The sequence below is a fragment of the Gopherus evgoodei genome, chromosome 1 (genome assembly GCF_007399415.2).
Source record: "Gopherus evgoodei ecotype Sinaloan lineage chromosome 1, rGopEvg1_v1.p, whole genome shotgun sequence".
Lineage (NCBI taxonomy): Eukaryota > Metazoa > Chordata > Testudines > Testudinidae > Gopherus > Gopherus evgoodei.
Window position 1 is genome coordinate 281,934,049 of NC_044322.1, and position 19,002 is coordinate 281,953,050.

Below are 19,002 nucleotides of genomic sequence, written 5' to 3' on the forward strand. Positions count from 1 at the left end.
TAGCCAGTTTTTAATCCATTGAATGTACACCATGATAATTTTATATCATTCTAATTTTGTAATCAGTGTTGGGCGGTACTAAGTCAAAGTTTATTATGTCAGCACTATTACCTCTGCCTACCAAACTTGTACTCTCATTTTAAAAAAATATGAAGTTAGTTTGACAGGATTTATTTTCCATAAATCCATGTTGATTTGTATTAATGACATTACCTTTCTTTAATTCTTTAGTAACTGAGTCCCATATGAGCCACTCCATTATCTTGCCTAGGATCAATGTCAGACTGACAAGCCTAGAATTATCTGGGTCATCCCATTTACCCTTTTTAAAAATTGGCACAACATTAGCTTTCTCCCAGTCTTCTGGAACTACCCCAGTGTTCAAGACTTACCGAAAATCAATATGAACTGTCCAGTGAGCTCCTGAGCCTGCTCTTTTAAAACTCTTGGATGCAAGTTTTCTGGACCCGCTGATTTAAAATGCCCAACTTTAGAAGTTTCTGTTTAACATCCTCCAGAAATACTAGTGGAATGGAAAGAGTGTTATCCTTGCCATATAATGAGATGCTATCCTCTGTTTTTCCCCAAATATAGAACAGAAATACTTATTGAACACCTCTGCCTATTCTGAAGTATTGTTGATAATTCTACCATTTTTATCTAGCAATGTACAAATACTATTGTCAGGACTTTTTGTTCCTAATATACTTTTAAAGAACTCCTTTTTATTGTCCTTAACTCTGCTGGCCATAGATTTCTCCCTTTACCCCTTTGCTTCCCTTTTCAATTTTCTACAGTTCCTAACTTCTGCAATATTCATTTTGTTGTTTATGTATCTATAAAACATTTTCATCGCCTTCATCTTCCCTCTAAACCAAGTTGGTTTTTTAACCAACACAGCCTTCTTCCTCAATTATGGGATTGTGCCTTTTTTAGGCATCTAGTAAGGTGCTCTTAAATTATTCCCAATTATCATTTGCATTTTTCAATTAAATTCTTCCTCACAGCTGGCTCATCCTCCCAAGCGTTTGGCTCATAATTGTTTTCAGCTTTGTGAAATTGGCCCTGTTAATGCACCAAGTATCTATATTGCAGATCTGGACTTGATTCTGCTTGCACATTATAAATGTGATCAAGTCATGATCACTCATACCTAAGCTACCATTAATTTTTAGTTCTACGAACAGTTTTGTCTCTTAAGAAAAGATATAATAAAGAATTTCCACATGTTGACTGCCACACTTTTTGAATTAGAAAATTGTCCTCTGTAACGTTTAGATGTTTTAGTATTGGCAGCATGAGACTGCCAGCGTATTTCACTCAAACTGAAGTCCACCATGGTCATCCTGTTCCTGAATGTCATTTGGTGATCTGTAGCAGACAGCAACTAGTACCCCATCTTGTGCTTTATCTGTTAGGACATTGATCTTTAAGCATACATGATGATTTTCTTCCGAGTTATCAGTGACTCAGAAACAGATAATGTCATTTTTGACAGTCCCCCTCCCTCACCGCCACCCATTTTGCTCACTTGATCCTTCCTAAATAGGTTATAACAATTGATTTTAACGTTCCAGTCATGCAGATCATCCCACCGCGTTTCAGTAACACCAACTACATCGAATTTATTTTCATAAATGAACAATTGCAGTTCCTCTTGTTTGTTACCCAGGCTTCCAGTATCGGTGTATACGCAATTAAAGAATTTCTTCTTTACATGTTCTTGAGCGTCTTGATTCATTTTGTTCTCAACATCTTAAATTTTGTGTTGAGTGCTCATATCGTCCATCTTTTTATCCTTCCCTTTTGTTTTTCGTTTAACCCCCTCCTGACTCTTCTAGCCAGCCTGTCCGCAAGGAAGTTGGTCCCCCTTCTACTGAGATGGAGGCTGTCCAAATGACGTAGACCTCTCTCCTCATAGAAGACAGATCAGTGTTCCACAAAACCAAAACCCTCCACCTTACACCACTTACCTAGCCAGTACTTCACTTTCTGAATCTTTTCGCTTCCTTCACTAATGAGACAGGAAGGATCTCAGAGACAATTGCTTGGACATTCTTCCTCAGCGTTCCTTGAAGTAATCTGTTACCCGACCCCAGGCTGTAGGAAACCTGGGGGCTGTGACAGAGCTTTTTAAGTCTCTCATTTTAAGGCATTTTTTTCTAGCCCTTGAATCACTTTTGTGGCTCTATACTGCACCCTCTCAAATGTTTCAACAATCTTTTTAAAATGTGAACACCAGAATTGTACACAGTAATCCAGTATCGATATTATCAGTGCCATATACAGAGGAAAAATCACCTCCCTGCTCCCATTTATACATCCCGTTGAATTGCTTATCCACTACCTTTTAATCCTTTTCAGAGTTGCTGCTTTCCAGGATGTAGTCCTCCATTCTGTCTGTGTGGCCTGCATTCTTTGATCCTAGACATATGTCCTGGCATTTGGCTGCATTAAAATGCATTTTGTTTAAATGAGCCCAGCTTAACAAAAGATCCAGCTCACTATATCACTGCTCTGGCCTTCTCTTCATTTTTCATATTGAGGTTCACAGATCTGTTGCAACGGGTAGTTCAGCCTGCTTGCAGCTTGGGGCAGAACTAGACCTGTCAGTTACTAGCAGGAGAGGACTGCCCCACTCCCTGAAGTTCCCTTCAGTTTTTCTGCTCTCATAACTGCAGCTGGCTCAAGCAGGACTCCCTACTGTAAGACTTTTTATGAGGAGAGTGAAGCTAGAAGGTCAGCACACAAGTGGCAGATAATGCCTGAATCCTGGTAGTCCATGCTTAAGACAGTGGAGCTTAGTGACCTCCTTTATTTCCCCCCTCCAATTCTCCATGAGTCATGGATGGAGTCCACCGTATACAGCATAGATGCTGACAATGCCAGAAAGTACAGTATGGTATCTTTGGGCCTAGCTCCCTCCTGCTCCCACCACTACAGGGATGTGCCTTTCTGCACATGGATCTCTACTCATATTCCAGGCTAAGACCACCAGGAGAAACAGACCTATCTGGTCTATGTGAATCCCATGGAGAGGGGTAGGGAGCGCATTCTGGAGCCCCAGGCCAGGGAGATCCCGGTGGGGAAAGGGAGACAAATAAGCCCAGCCTCTTTCAGGATGGGATCACTAACCACCAATCTGAAAATATTTCTAATCTCTGAGCCCTCTGAAATGTAATTAGGGGGACAGATTTCCAAAGTGGAAATAAATGAAAAATAAAATCAGCCCCGTTTCCCTACTCTCTTTCACTCTGTGCAGCAGGGCAGATCAATGCAGAAGACACTAGGCCATAGATGTGTTGATTCCTCTAGATGTGCATGCGCACACCAGCACAAAGGAAGGAAGGTTAGCAGTCCTAATCAAGTCAGAGAAACAAATGCTAAAATATTGTTTAAGAAAAAGCAAACCTGTGGATAGATTATTTCAGGCAGGAGTGTAATGAGTATCTGTAACTGCCCTACACAAGCAATAGCTATATATTCCCACCCCCCAATCATCCTGGAAAGATGTAGTAGAGGGATAGGGATTTTCTGTTGCACCTAAAAGACTGGCAAAGCATCAGTTTGTCTTATCCCTCTTCTGATGTGGGTCACCATGTCCTACTTACTGGACTGTCATTCCTAGCTGCTGCAGTAGGTCACTGTGCCCTAATGTCCAGGTTATTGACACTGCATCTCATATACTTCATAATTGTATGATTATGATATGCTTAACTGTGATGCCTCTGGTACAAGATATGTCTTGTGAGGTGTCATTGGAAAAGTTCTGATTTGCTGAATATGAACTGTGACGGGTTGGATCACAGAAACCCCTTTGGGAACTGCCAACTGATGTGCCAAGACTACTTCTGCCGCTGCTTTCCCTGCCAGCGTGGGACTCCAGCACCCTGTCTTGCTGAGCCAGACATGCCTGTTTGCTCCAACACAGACCCAGGATCTGAACCATGTGCCCCAAACAGCTGCAGACTTAACCTGAAAGCAGCTTACAGAAGTGTTCCTATCTTTAACACTCAGATGCCCAACTCCCCAACTGTCCAAACCCCAAATAAATCTGTTTTACCCTGTATAAAGCTTATACAGGGTAAACTCATAAATTGTTCACCCTCTATAACACTGAGAGAGAGAGATGCACAGCTGTTTGTGCCCCCTCCCCTCAGTTATTAATACATACTCTGGGTTAATTAATAAGTAAAAAGTGATTTTATTAAATACAGAAAGTAGGATTTAAGTGGTTCCAAATAATAACAGACAGAACAAAGTGAATTACCAAGTAAAATAAAATTAAAACGTGCAAATCTAAGCCTAATACAGTAATAAAACTGAATACAGATAAAATCTCACCCTCAGATGTTTCAGTAAGTTTCTTTCACAGACTGGACGCCTTCCTAGTCTGGGTCCAATCCTTTCCCCTACTACAGCCCTTGTTCCGACTCAGGTGGTAGCTAGGGGATTTCTCATGATGGCCGCCACTTTGTTCTGTTACACCCATTTATATACCTTTTGCATAAGGCTAGAATCCTTTGTCCCTCTCTGGGTCCCCACCCCCTACTTCTCAGTGGAAAAGCACCAGGTTAAAGATGGATTCCAGTTCAGGTGACATGATCACATGTCACTGTAAGACTTCATTACCCACTTGCCAGCACACACTTATACAGGAAGACTTACAAGTAAAACCGAGTCATCTACAGACAATTGTCCTGGTTAATGGGAGCCATCAAGATTCCAAATCACCATTAATGGCCCACCCTTTGCATAATTACAATAGGCCCTCAGAGTTTTATTTTATATTTCTAGTTTCAGATACAAGAGTGGTATATTTATTCAAATAAGATGACCATACTCAGTAGATTATAAGCTTTGTAATGATACCTTACAAGAGACCTTTAGCATGAAGCATATTCCTGTTAGATTATATTCATACTCATCAGCATACTTTCATAAAACCATATAAAGTGCAATGTCACAATGATTATCCTGTTTGTGTTCATGTATGATTTTTGCATCTGAAGTTATAAATATTGACTAGGTATCTGTATTTCAAGTGTAATTACGCTTGGGTAACACCCACTATGCAAAAGGCTTCCAGTCTAGAGAGCTATTCAGGGTAAAGGGTCTTTGGGGAAATAATAGGCTGTAGGAGAAGCTTATTCCCCAGCTGGTGAGCCTTCCTAAGTATGCTCCTGACAGCCTATGAGTAATGGCTGCTATGACTCAGCAGGGCATGCTAGGGAATGTGACCAGACTGCATGACACTGAACTCCATTTTGGTACCTGTATTTTTCCACAAAATGGGCTGGGAACTGAGTTTGGAACAAAGGGTTCCTGCCATATTGAAAAGCTATATAAGGCAGGGAGTGGCGACATCTCTTGGCCTCGCTCCCCACACAAGAGAACTCCTGGAAATACTTGAGGAACAAAGACTGACCTAGGCGAAGTGCTGGTCCTAGGCTAAAGGGATTTCTAGCCTGTGTATGGAAACTTGGTGAACTGCTTGTATCATCAGTGAGGGTGAGAAATTGCTAATTCATATCCTATCTGCATAAGACTTAGTTTGCTTTTTTTATTTAATTTCCTAGGTAACCTGCTTTGATCTGTTTGCTATCACTTATAATTACTTAAAATATATATTTCTGTAGTTAATAAACTTGTTTTATGTTTTATCTAAACCACTGTGCCTTTAAGTAAAGTGCCTAGGGAAAACCTCAGCTCTGTGAGCAAAGGCTTTTGCATATCTTTCCCACATCAAGGGGAAGGCAAACTTTATTGAGTTTCCATTGTACAGATCCCTGTGCAATGCAAGATGGTATAATTTGGGTTTATACTCCAGTGGGAGGGTGGGGGGAAATTGACTGTCTTTTGAGTGGCTTAGGTAAAGCACTCAGGTACCTCAGTTGGGTGTGTGGCACCATCTGCTGTTGGGTGATACACCCAGGCTCTCTAGGCCGTTATCCCCCTACAAAGCAGTTTGAGGAGGGGCAGCCCAGCTGGGTGGTTAGAGGGGCACAGCAGTTACCACAGCTCCCAGACTGCACCCAAGGCATGACAACCCATCACATATTGTTCCCAGCTTTTGTTGCAGGTTGCGATGCCTCCCTTCCACCTCCTCCCTTCAAGGGATAGCTATGAAAAGATGAGAGGACAGCAGCCCAGATTTGGGAAAAATGGCAAATAGTAAGGGGCCTCATGGACTACCATTTCTCTCTTTCTACTCCAATGTCTGTTGGTTCCTCAGTGGATACCAGTCAAAACTTGAACCTGTTATCACTTCCAAAGGTAAATGTCCCTTTTTCCCAGTGGTCAGGGACTTGACATTTCTAAATGGGGGAAATTTTCACCTGGGAGAGTGGCCTCCTCACTATTACAGGCCCTTCTCAGGCAGCCAAGTCAGAGCAGGCATCATCTCAGCCCCCTCCTTTGGGCATAAAAACTCTCAGGTGGCATCAGGCCAACAAAAAGAAAACAGATCTGAACTGTCATCCAACACCCTAAGTGTTCACAAGCAATGCTAATGTAGGTGGATAATATGGTCCTTCTCAAACTAAAAATTGCACGGCTTAAGACGCTGTCCATGAAGTACAACAGGAGAAGATACCTCTTTGCAGGTGATACCTAGTGTCATCGTTACAGGGCTAGCTTCACTCCTGACCCCTCTCTCATCTCTGAGTGCCTCCCTCAGGTCTTGGGTTTTGTCCCTTCACCTCAGGGGGCAGAATCCCACGTTTCTCCCACTTTTGAACAGAATCCTGGGCTACTGCACCCTAAACTATCATACTTATCCTGCAGGTCCAGCTGGGCTTAGGCACGTGCAGTTCCTCTCTTCAGGTTTGTGGAGTAGTGATCCAAAACATCCCTCTTAAAATAAAGTACTTTTTAATCTTGATGGAAACAAAACAAAGCATAGCATGACAGAGAGTTGATTTTAAAAAGGTTTAAACACCTGAAAAGTCAATCATAAGGTTGGATTAAGAATGAATACCATCGAACACAAAGTCTTTTCTTAGAATAACATCAATAGAAGGTAGCCAAAATGAAAACAAGTAGTGTTACAGAAATAAAAATCCAGTTCTTACTGGAGCCTTTTAGGAATTCTGATCTCATACACAGGTATGCTTCAGTGATCCAGAGTTTGAGATACCTATCCAGTAGTTTGAGGTACCTCCTCCACTTTACACCATCTCATCTATTGGCAGAGGTCTAGTTGCAGATGTATAGTCTCCACTTCCACAATTGGTGAATGCACAGAATAAGATTTTTTATTTTTTTTTTGTGGGAGAAGAGAGAGGATTTTCCCAGTTCAGTTAAGGGGGTCAGAACCAGAAAGAGAGAGCACATTATCAGCTAGAATACAATGATTTATTGAGGTTTCAAAGCACTGTTCCTGCCAAGGGTACCAGACCTGTTCTGGTCATGACAGTCATTATCTGATAGGGTTTTCGTAACTGTGATCAACTTTACCTTAGCGAGGAATTCTCCTTTCTCAGGCAGAGCAAAATTTCCTGTCTCTGTGCAATGCCACCAAGGGGGTGATGAATTCCAAAGATTTACATGGAAGAAGTTAGATTAGCAGAGCGATTGCTGGACCCAGAAATATCTTACCATCATAAGTCAACTTGGGCTGGTGATCTATCTCATTGTCTCTGGAAACCTGTAAATAACATGGCTAGTGACTTCTCTGTGTCAGCACATAGGATATGAGGTGGTGAATGGCAGCTCTCAGGACAAGAAACAAATATGAGGGGCAAGCAGAAATTGTATTGATGCTTTTCTGGCTGTCGTCTCAGGCTTGATTAACCTGCCATTGGATCTTTGGATGTCTCTGAGTCACAGAGGTGGTGTGTTATTGCAAGATTAGTCCTCCATCCAAGACCACACAGGTTTAAATGTATGCTTGAAGGAAGTGATTATTGTTCTTACATAACCTAAAAGAGAAGTGAACAAATAACTTATTCTACTGCCTGGTGCAAAGTCCATAGTTAATTACCACATATAACTAGTAAAATAATAGTTTTGATTTCCCTGGGAGGGCTTTATCGTGGATGTATAAGAATACCCAAACAGGTCAAATCTCTGTAGTATAACGTTCTCAGCATGTTTAAAAAAAAAAAGTTTTTGTACAAATCACAACATTGTATACTTCCTTAAGTCATCAGCCATACTAAACCCCCACAAAGTCATAGAGGATGACTTTAGAACCTCATTCTTCTCGCAGCACTACCCAGAAGGAACCTCTGCATTAGGTGGTGGTACACTTCCTATTCATTAGAGTAGACCTTCTAATGGCTACTATCTCCAGTCAGACACTTTTTTTTTTTTAATTTGAAGTTGGGGAGCTGCTTCTGATGAGACCTAATATTGTATTTTTTATTCTGATAGTAATTACACCTTAGTAACTAGGAGAAGATCAAAATTATATATAAATATATTTTATATCCACATTTAAAGGTTCCTTCCTACCCTCGGGGAGACATTGCTATAAAAATACTATTGAAATTGATCTATGGACCTTAGCATAAAGAATTGGAAACTTTATTCACGCTTACCTTAAAATTTCCTTTCTTTGAGTAATAAGATCCACGGATCAAGCCAACTTGGAGGCAAATGGATCATGAGAACACAGATGGAAATTGACATCCAAAGACTTGGATTTGTTGACAGGTGGAATTTACCATCCCCTGAAGCAGAAGAATTTTTTTTCCCCTCAAAGTATATTTAATACAATTTTTAATTGGGGAAAGTAGATTTGAATTATTCTGATTGTGAAAATTCTCTCACCTGGAGGAAACTTCGGGGCAGGGCATTCCCCTGTGCTAATAACTGACAGCTCTGCTTCTGCCACCAAGCTGCAAACAGGCTGAAGAACTGATGGTAACAGATTTGTGGATATTACTTCAAGAAAGGAATCTTTCAGATAACCACAGACAAATTTTCCTATTTTGTATGTGTATTAAAAGAAACTAATTTTTTTTCATCCGAATCCTGTGCTCTTAAGTGGAAGCATAACCTTAAATTTAAAGTACTAATTGATAGAGGCAGGCCTTTAAATAGGTATTTTAGGGTATGTCTACATCTACAATTTTGCAGCGCTGGTTGTTACAGCTGTATTAGTACAGCTGTATAGGGCCAGCGCTGCAGAGTGGCCACACTTACAGCAACTAGCGCTGCAAGTGGTGTTAGATGTGGCCACACTGCAGCGCTGTTGGGCGGCTTCAAGGGGGGTTCGGGGAACGCAAGAGCAAACCGGGGAAGAAGATCTGCTTCCCCGCGGTTTGCTCTCGCGTTCCCCGAACCCCCGAGCAAGCAGGTCTCCTTCCCCGCGGTTTGCTCTCGCGTTCCCTGAACCCCCCTGCAAACCGCGGGGAAGGAGACCTGCTTGCACGGGGGTTCGGGGAACGCGAGAGCAAACCGGGGAAGGAGACCTGCTTGCACGGGGGTTCGGGGAACGCGAGAGCAAACCGGGGAAGGAGACCTGCTTGCACGGGGGTTCGGGGAACGCGAGAGCAAACCGGGGAAGGAGACCTGCTTGCACGGGGGTTCGGGGAACGCGAGAGCAAACCGGGGAAGGAGACCTGCTTGCATGGGGGTTCGGGGAACGCGAGAGCAAACCGGGGAAGGAGACCTGCTTCCCCGCGGTTTGCTCTCGCGTTCCCTGAACCCCCCCTGCAAACCGCGGGGAAGGAGACCCGCTTGGGGGGGGGATTCGGAGAACACCGGAGCAAACCGCGGGGAAGGAGACCTGCTTGATTACCAGAGAGGCTTCCTCAGGTATGCTGGGATACCTGCTTATTCCACGGAGGTCAAGAAAAGTGCTGGTAAGTGTCAACCCTTGATTACCAGCGCTGGATCCTCTACACCCGAGACAAAACGGGAGTACGGCCAGCGCTGCAAACAGGGAGTTGCAGCGCTGGTGATGCCCTGCAGATGTGTACACCTCCTAAGTTGCAGCGCTGTAACCCCCTCACCAGCGTTGCAACTTTGTGATGTAGACAAGCCCTAAGTCTGGTAAATTTGGCTCAGTTGTCTTGTAAAGCTTTCTGGAGAACACAGAAAGTGGCATACTTCGAACAGACATAGGAAACATTTAATTGCATAAAAGTAACAGAGTTTAGCAAACAACCCCCAACTGTTGGACATTGTTTCAACAGGGACTGTGTGCTATAGAAAAATCCATTTGCCATGTAGGGTCCTATTTCTGACCTTCTTGCAGCATACTTTTATCCTTTTAGTCTATGTATTGGATCGGTAAATCAAAGGTGTAAATCTAGAAGATTAAAAAGAAAAATTGTATCATGAAATTTTTCTCTTCTATGAACGAAAGGCTAGACTGAGTCAGGTGAAATATTTGAAAGATTTTTTTGAGGCAGTTCAATACTAATTAAAAGAATTAAGCTGCTTCAGCATATGTCCTGCATCTCTGATTCTTGATGATACTTTATTAGTATGTGGTGTTTTACAGCCTATAAACATGAAAGCTTTTTTTGTGATTCTGTTTAGCAGCATTCAAAGATAAGAGGAAACTAAAAATGTTCAATTTAAAGGGAGTGGTATGTCACTGCATGTGGGAAAACACATCATGGTATACTTCTATTAAACATGAAATTTGTTCCCTCTGGATATGCCTGATCATCTATTGAACTCTGAATGCCATTTTAGATATTGTCTCACTGCAATTTTCAGTTTTTGATGATAAACATGTAATAAAATGATAGTTTACCATTTTAAATCCAAAATTACTCCTTTCCACTCAACAGTTAGTTGTATATTTCTATAATCTATTGCTGATTTAAAAAAAAAAATCTCACCAGGCTCCTGAAGCTTATTGTTCTGCTAAATAAAATCCAGAAAGTTCCTTAAAGTGATATTGTCCGTTTAAAAGCACACTTCAGTCTGAAATTTTATTTCCTGTGTTTTACAAGCACCACCTAAAACAGCTATAACAGAAAGCTTTGTTTGTGAATAAACTCTCAAATAGCACTGTACTATGCACAACACCGTTTCTTTGAATTTGCTAATATAGTAGGTTAAAAAATTAACCAGATTAAATCAATCCTTCCATACGCCTTCAGTATCAGCAACTACAACACAAAGAAAAATGACTGCGTTCCCCAACTTTTTGAGAACAAAGTTTCGTATAAATCAAAACATTGAATATATATAAATAGATACTCTAAAAATCTTAAAATGAAAACTGGGTGCCTTGAAATGTCACAGGATTAAATTGAAACTCTAATAGTGGATCTCCCTAATGGAAACACCTGGTGGTCCTAGTAATGAATTGTATTAAACCTTTGGGATCCCTTTTTCACTGACTGCCATACATTTTCTTACTTCCTGGACAATACGGACTTCCAAGTATGTCAGATAGCAACTATTGTCATCTTGAAAAGGGCAAGAAACTTTTAGACAGAAAAATGAAATTGTCCCTTTAACCTTGGTTTAAAGTATTTAAGGACCCAATTCTGCCCTCACAGAGTTGCTGCTTCAGTTGAAGAGAAGGCTGAATAGGCTTGTGGCAATTACAACAAAAGTTGGTAATTGTCGCCTCGACTGATCCCAGACGTAATTCCACGTAAATCAATTAATTCTTATGCACTGCATATGGAAAAATTCAGTGAACCAGTTCTGAAGATTTTCTTGGGTTAAAGGTGTGAAGTTTTTCAACAAAGTTATGGAAAAGGTGATAGTCACCATGTTTTCACATGTTCTGGAACAATACTGTGAATGTCAAGATGGGACAAAACCTAATAACTAAACCATTTAACAGCAATTGGGAGTACCTAATTCTGACAATCATTGTCAGCACCAGTGTATTTTCTTACTGTGAATGGGTCCATAGAGGCTAAGATTGTTTTCAAGGCAGCACAATGAGACAGTGACAGAGATGCGACTAGAGTTTAGGAGCTTTTGGCTCCCAGTTCTGTGCTTGGTTCACTAGAACTCGCTGTTTCCATGATGGAACACATCAAGTTACAGTTCGATGCTAGTCATTCTTAACATGATACAACATTATCTCTGTTTTAACACACAACCAAATAAACAATTAAAAGTAGATGCACTTTCCTAAGACCAGGTCATATAATTTAATATAGAATATAAATCACTTTATCTTCACTTGGAAGCCAACTACTTTCCATTGAAGTTTATATCAATACCTTTAACTTTTTTCCCACCATTTTGCATTTCTCTGCATTTTATCATATAATTAAAGATTATATCATAGACCTACAGCACAGACTTCTGCTACTTGAGGTACCAGACTAACTAACAGTATGTGTGGGGAAGCTAGTAGGGTGAGTTGAAGCAGACATTTTTCCAGTGGATTTCACAGCTATTTGCTGACAGCAGAAGAATTTTTAATCTTGGGTTCTGTTCCACATTCTGAGGGGAGTAGTCCCTAGTGGTTACAGACATACTTGGCCACCCCGCACACAGACACTCCTGCTTCTGGTCCCTCCAACCTGTGTTGTCTTGGTATCTTTTTCACCCTTGCCACCACTCCACGGACCTGGTCCTAGTTTCCTCTGTATTCCAGTCAGGCTGTTTCATCCTCCTTGCTGCCTAGGTGCCAGCACTGGGAGCAGTGAGAGCACTGGAGAGAATCTCCCTGTTCTCAGTTTCTGTACCTGTCACCCTAGTAGCTCCTGACTGCAGGAAGCATTTACATAGAAAGTTCTGCTCAGCCTTTGGCTGGAGCATTCTCCAAGCAAATGGAATCTTTGTAGAATTTAGCTACCAAAGTCTAGCAAATCTCTACTGCATATGTGTGAATTTAAGATTTTTCAGAGGCTTACAACTTAACCAAAATTGGGTGAATATTCACTAGTATGGCAGAATGCATACCTCTGCCAAATTTCAAGTCCTTGCTCCAAAGCATAGAGCTTCTCAATTTAAACATTTGAGATTTTTTGAAATTGGGAAAATCCTATTTTTCCGTAATTCTTCTGAAAAATGCCTGAGCTGTTTTTGGTGAATTTTTCCAAAAAATTCTGTAAGGCAGACTCTCTGCTTGGAAAACATCAGCCCATACGGTTAGTTTGGCAGAGTTTTAAGCCACTGAGAACCAGGTCTTATATAGAAAGTGTCAGTGTAAGTGATTGTAGTAAAGAGGAAGTAATCAGTGAAGGCATATCCCAAACTATTTAACTCGTGTTTGTGATTTTGATCTGAACAGTATGCAAGCCCTGCATTCACTTAAGTATTACTATGCTGGTAAAAGTACTTTCATGATGAGATTTGAAACCAATGTCTTGGTCAGTTGTGGCTATTAAAGAGCCCATGGTAGTTTTCATAAGACATGGAAAATGAACCCTGGTGTCTTTGCCATATTCAAACTCTGCTACAACCCTTACAGCTTCAGGTAGATACAGTATTTTTCATGTCCTCCTAAAATGTTGTGTAGTAATCCTGTGTAGCAGTGGAATTGTGTCAGAGTTGGCTACACTGTAATGGATGGTAAAGTAATTCCTGCATTCTAATAGACGGTATAGTCCTGCAAAACCTTACTTACAACTCTTCCTGTGGAAGTCAATGGGATTATTCCTATGATTAAAGACTACTCATGAAATAGACTACAGGCCAGATCCTGCAAACTATCAGTCTGAGTTGCTGATGTGCTTTGGGATCATTCCATTTTAAAGGTACTTCACTGTGTAAATGCGTGTTCTAAATTCACCTAATTGTAAACTATTTTTACTGTATTCTAATAAAAGATGATGTTTGTAATTCCTTCCAACTGAAATGACTGTCTTGGGAATTCACAGGGTCAACGATTTGAAGATCGGTACTCTAGTAGGTGTTGACAAATATGGAAACAAATACTATGAAGACAAAAAGAATTTTTTTGGTAAGTATACTAAACCTGAATATCCTAGTAACTTCATATGGTTTATCTAAATTCTGCTGGTGAAATGGAAATGAAATTGATTGCCTGGTTTCCTTATGCATGATTTGCATGTATTTTGGAGACCACTCCCCTAATTCAAAAACTTTGTAAAGAAGTGAAGTTGGCATCATCATTGGCAGATTTAAGCTAATTGGGATACTTTAACTGTGAGTTTCCATTGTTTTAAAATGATTGGGTTTCTTATTTAATTTTAACTGTCAACATTGTCTTTTTAATGGTGTTTTTCCATTCCCTTAAGAATTTTTATCCTTAAGATACTGGTATATACACTCTCAACTTTGACTTCTCTAACCTTTTTTTTTTTTTTTTAAATTTGGGAATATTTTTGTTTTAAAATAGTCATAATGTGGGATTATGGAAAGGAGTAGGCATTCTCCTTTCCTCTTCATTTCTCTGAGATCTGCAGAAGGAGACCCAGGTGCCTGTGTACCTCCTAGACTTCCCTTCTTAGAAGAGATTTTATCTTTTGGGAACCTCTTGGAGAGGCATAGGAGTTAGGGCTCTGCTTAGGTAAGGTACATCAGTACCCTGGTGAGTCTTAGGAGGCTTGTGGGAGGAAGGGTAAAAATCCACCTCTTGTAAGCATTGGTCTCCTAAACACCCAGGAGGTTTATGAAACCTCCTTAAGTGCGAAGAGTCCAATTGTCTTCCCATGCACAGCCTCGGTAGAATCGTCTTCCCCAAAGAAGCCAAAATAGGCTTTTTTAGGACTGTATATTGAGGTTTTTGGGAGAGGAGTGGCTTTTGATGAGCTCCCTAAGGGTTTCGGATAGGCTGACCAGATAACAAGTGTGAAAAATCAGGACAGAGGTTGGGGGTAATAGGTGCCTATGTAAGAAGAAGCCCCAAATACCAGGACTTTCCCTATAAAATCGGGACATCTGATCACCCTTGTTTCAGATAGCTCTCTGGCCTCAGAAAACTCACAAGAAGGGGGGCAAATGCCTTGTGATCTTCCCCCCAGTTCCAGCCCATTGCTATATTGAGTGTCCCCCCACCCAAAAAAAAAAAGCAGTAGCTAGCTTAGTCTCATGATGGTTGGGTTCCCTTTTTGTGTATCATAGATGTAGGGAAGTGTGTAGGTTTGTCTATAGTAGAGTTCTTGAATTGGGCCAGTTCGCTTGTTAGCTAATGTGTTTGTAAAGTGTCCTGACATTTACAAACACTTGTTCTAAGTGCAAATGCAGGTGGTTTACCCTGGGTGATTGACAATCAATTATGTGAGTTAAAAACTCTCTAGTGTAGACAATTAGCAACCCCTCGTTTGCCAGCAAAGAGTTGCCATTAGCTGGCAGGGGCTTGCAGCCAGGGGTGTGCATTCCTTCGCTGGCTGCAGCCCTGCAAACTTGCCTGCATGAAGGCAGTAGCAGGGAGTAGTGCTGCAGCTCAGATGCCAGGGCTTTCTACAGGGAATGGAGGCACCAGGGTCCCACAGAGCTGCACAATACTGCTCCTTGTACTCTCCCGAGTTTGGGGCTCAGCATATCACAGCTCTTCCTTCTTTGGGTGTAGCCCAGTGAGCACAGGGAGAGTTACCATGCAGCTCCAGCATGTGGTCTGCAGCCCCTCTCACCATTACTGTCCTCCCCACAGCCTCCCCTCCCAGCACGCGGTGCTCTACCTCCTGTGCGGTCCCTGTGCACAGATAGACTTCTGGGGCTGTAGGCCTAGAAGGAAGCATTGGAAAGGCTGAGCACCAAGCACAGGCAGGTTTGTGGGACTGCAGCCAGAGAAGGCATGTTCTATCACTTCCTTCCCTGGCAGCTGCAAAACCTGCTTGTGGCTCATCCTAACCAGCTCAGGGGACCTGCATTCACTTTTTTAGTATATGTTGGTGGGGCCAAAAATATTCCTGCTTTAGGGCCCACAGTGGGCTAGCCCCACCTCTGATCCTAGTGCTTCCTTCTCTGGCAGTAGCCCTGCAAATCTGCCTGCAGCTGGGGCCTTTCTTCCAAAGAATGTTCTTAATAAGCAACATGTCATTGCCAACATCTGAATCACATTAACATTAAAGTTAATGCAACTGGATTGGTTCTCACAAAATGTTTAATAGAAAGTTAAGATCTGAGCTGCTATTAACCAGAATCTACTGTGCCTTGTGTGAGTGACTGGAAAGAGAGCAAGGCTTTGAGAGGGGTGCAACACAGAAGGAAGGATTCTCCTCCTTGGGCTCTGTGCAGGAGACCTGGGAAAAGAACAGTTTGGCTCCTTGTCCTTCCCAGTCCTACATTTTAGAGTTGCTAACCAGCAAATCTCTCTCTGTTTTGAGGTCACTAACTGGAGTATCTCTTCTAGAAGGAGGAATATGATGAAGTAAATACATCTCTTCTTAATGATAGAACAGTCTGAGTAATCTAGTTTACTTTGCGTTGGCTCCTGATACCATTAAAGTTTTTTTTCTTTTTCCTGAAAAATATTCATCAGTTGTTAAAGTTAATGACCACCTTGCCCTGTAGGTTTGTAGATGTTTACTAAAAATTTTGAAATAAAATTTTAATTTTTTGAAGTCATGTTAGAAACACACAATAGCTATAATCTCTCTCATAGTTTTAGTACTAATTTGAAAAAAATAATTGTTACTGTGCTTTTGATAGTGGTAGGTAAACAAGTCTTCCCTGTGTTTTGTCATTGTTTTATTGGTAGTGTACTATATGTGTTCTATTCAGATTGTCACTGTATAGGGTAATAGGACTCAATTGTAGATATTTTGTTCATGTACGAAATAGATGTGTATTTTGATTTATGTATTCTGGCTTATGTTTTTATCCTTTTTTAATAGGAGAGCAGTGGCCGGGAGCCTACTGCTGAAGACAGAGCTGCCGCCAGCAGCAGTGCAGAAGTAAAGATGGCATGGTGTGGTATTGCCACCCTTACTTCATGCTGCTGCCTGCAGAGCTGGGCCCTCAGTCAGCAGCTGCCACTCTCTGACTGCCCAGCTCTGAAGGCAGCAGCACAGAAGTAAGGGTGGCATGGTATAGTATTCCCACCCTTACTTCTGTGCTGTTGCTGCTGGCAGGGCGCTGCCTTCAGAGCTGGGTGCCCGGCTAACAGCTGCTGCTCTTCAGACATCCAGAGCTGAAGGCAGCGCAGACGTAAGGGTGGCAATACTGACGCCCCTAAAATAACTTGACTCCTCTGCAACTCCTTTTTGGGTCAGGACCCCCAATTTGAGAAATGCTGGCCTCTCCTGTGAAATCTATGTAGTATAGGGTAAAAGCACACACAAGACCAGATTTCACAGTCCGTGACGCATTTTTCATGGCCGTGAATTTGGTAGGGCCCTAGCTATTAGTGATTCACTTGTAAGAGCTCCAGATTCACCCATTTAAAAATAAATTGGAAATAAATACGTCAGTGGAAATAACTCTTATGTGCAGAAAATCCAGAAAAATAAAAGGTTAATATGGTTATGTAAAAATATACATCTATATTAATCCCAGAACGTGTGTTCAAAATGGTAAATAATGTTTTTTAGCAAAAATAAGCAAATAATAAACAGAAATGATGCTCACACTGAAACAATAGGTAGTTAGCAGCTCTATGTAGGTTGCTCTCTAGCAGAAGCTACAACTTCTGTGTCACTGAATGTCCAGACTCACTGTGACCTTTGGTTTCTGGCTCTGGTCTAAAGAGGATATGTCTATGGCAGCCTCCACTCCTCTATAACTTTGCTTAAGTATATGTGCTGAAGGTCTTGGCAAGATGGTCTCAGGGATCTGAGAGAAACATGAAGGACCTGGAGCAGCTACCAAGATTTCCAAGCAGCTCTGTTTAAGGATGGCCTGCTTGTCTCATGTGAGAGTGGCTCTAGAAAAGGTCAGGCGAAGGAGCCCTGGCTCAGCTGTTTTTATAAACAGAATTGCTTGCCGGAATATTTGGACTTTGAGCCCTGGATTTGACTTTGATTTGAATTCTGATTTGAGGAAAATGGCCGTGTTAAGTAACGAGTTTGCATGTTTCAGAATTGATATTGCAGCTCTTCTGGAAACTTGGCTCTTTCACACAGGCTTTATAAGGGAGAAGAACTGTGCTGTTTCCTGGCGTGGCAAACCTGAAGGAGTAAGGAGAGAGTATGGTGTAGGTTTTGCTATCAGAAATGAACTTACGTTATCATGTGAGGCTCACATTGCAGTGTCCATATGTATCATGACACTTTGCATTAATCTAGACTTCATCTGTGCATACACCATGCTCTGTAAAGAGTGATGGTGCCATTGAGCAAAAATAAAATATTGCCACTGGTGAATTGGGGTTATGTCTGTACAACATGCTATTGAACTTTTAACTATAATTATCTTTCATTTTTTATTTTGAGAATAATTATTTTTAGCTAATTCAGTGTTTTTTTGTCAAATTTAAGGTCGACATAGATGGGTTGAATATACTACTGAAATGAACGGCAAAAATACATTCTGGGAATTGGATGGAAGCATGGTGCCACCAGAATGGTAAACCAACTAGTCTAATAATAATCTTTTTGTGTGTGTTATATGATTGCGTATTCCAAATTCTTCATGAAAGTCCTTCTGGCCAGATTTTTATTTTTAGTTAGAAAACTTCTTAGTTTGTGGGTTTGAAAGCACAAAGGGAGTGGCACTACTGAGTTCCCAGGAGACTGTTTCTTTAGAAAAAGGGTCTCCCTTCATGAACCCAGCCATGTCCCCAGTCGTCTTAGCCCTCCAGAACTATGGATCCCCAAACATGCAAGGTTATGGCTCTGACAGGAACCAGAAGTATCACGAGGGCACATGTGATTGCAACTGAAATAACTAGTGCAGGGGTGGCCAACCTGAGCCTGAGAAGGAGCTGGAATTTATCAGTGTACATTGCCAAGGAGCCATAGTAATATGTCAGCAGCCCCCCATGAGCACACCACCGTGTCCCCTCCGCCCTGCTCCCAGAGCCTCCCACCCACTAGCAGCCCCACCAATCAGCATCTCCCTCTCCCTCCCCGCATCTCCCAATCAGCTGTTTCATGGCATACAGGAGGCTTGGGGGCGGGAGGAGCAAGGGCATGGCAGGCTCAGGGGAGGGGGTAGGAAGGGGTGGAGTGTGGGCAGAGCCAGGAGTTGAGCAGTGAGCACCCGCCAGCACACTGG

General features: G+C 41.8%; 1 protein-coding gene across 1 annotated transcript in view; it reads left to right on the forward strand.

Annotated features, from left to right (window-relative positions):
- Nucleotides 1-19,002, forward strand: part of NDUFA12 (NADH:ubiquinone oxidoreductase subunit A12) — a 40,014-nt gene that overhangs the window by 5,167 nt on the left and 15,845 nt on the right. Inside the window, exons 2-3 of the mRNA XM_030548530.1 lie at nt 13,761-13,843; nt 18,264-18,351. Of these exons, the coding sequence (XP_030404390.1) occupies nt 13,761-13,843; nt 18,264-18,351 (171 nt within the window). The remainder of the gene's footprint in view (nt 1-13,760; nt 13,844-18,263; nt 18,352-19,002) is intronic.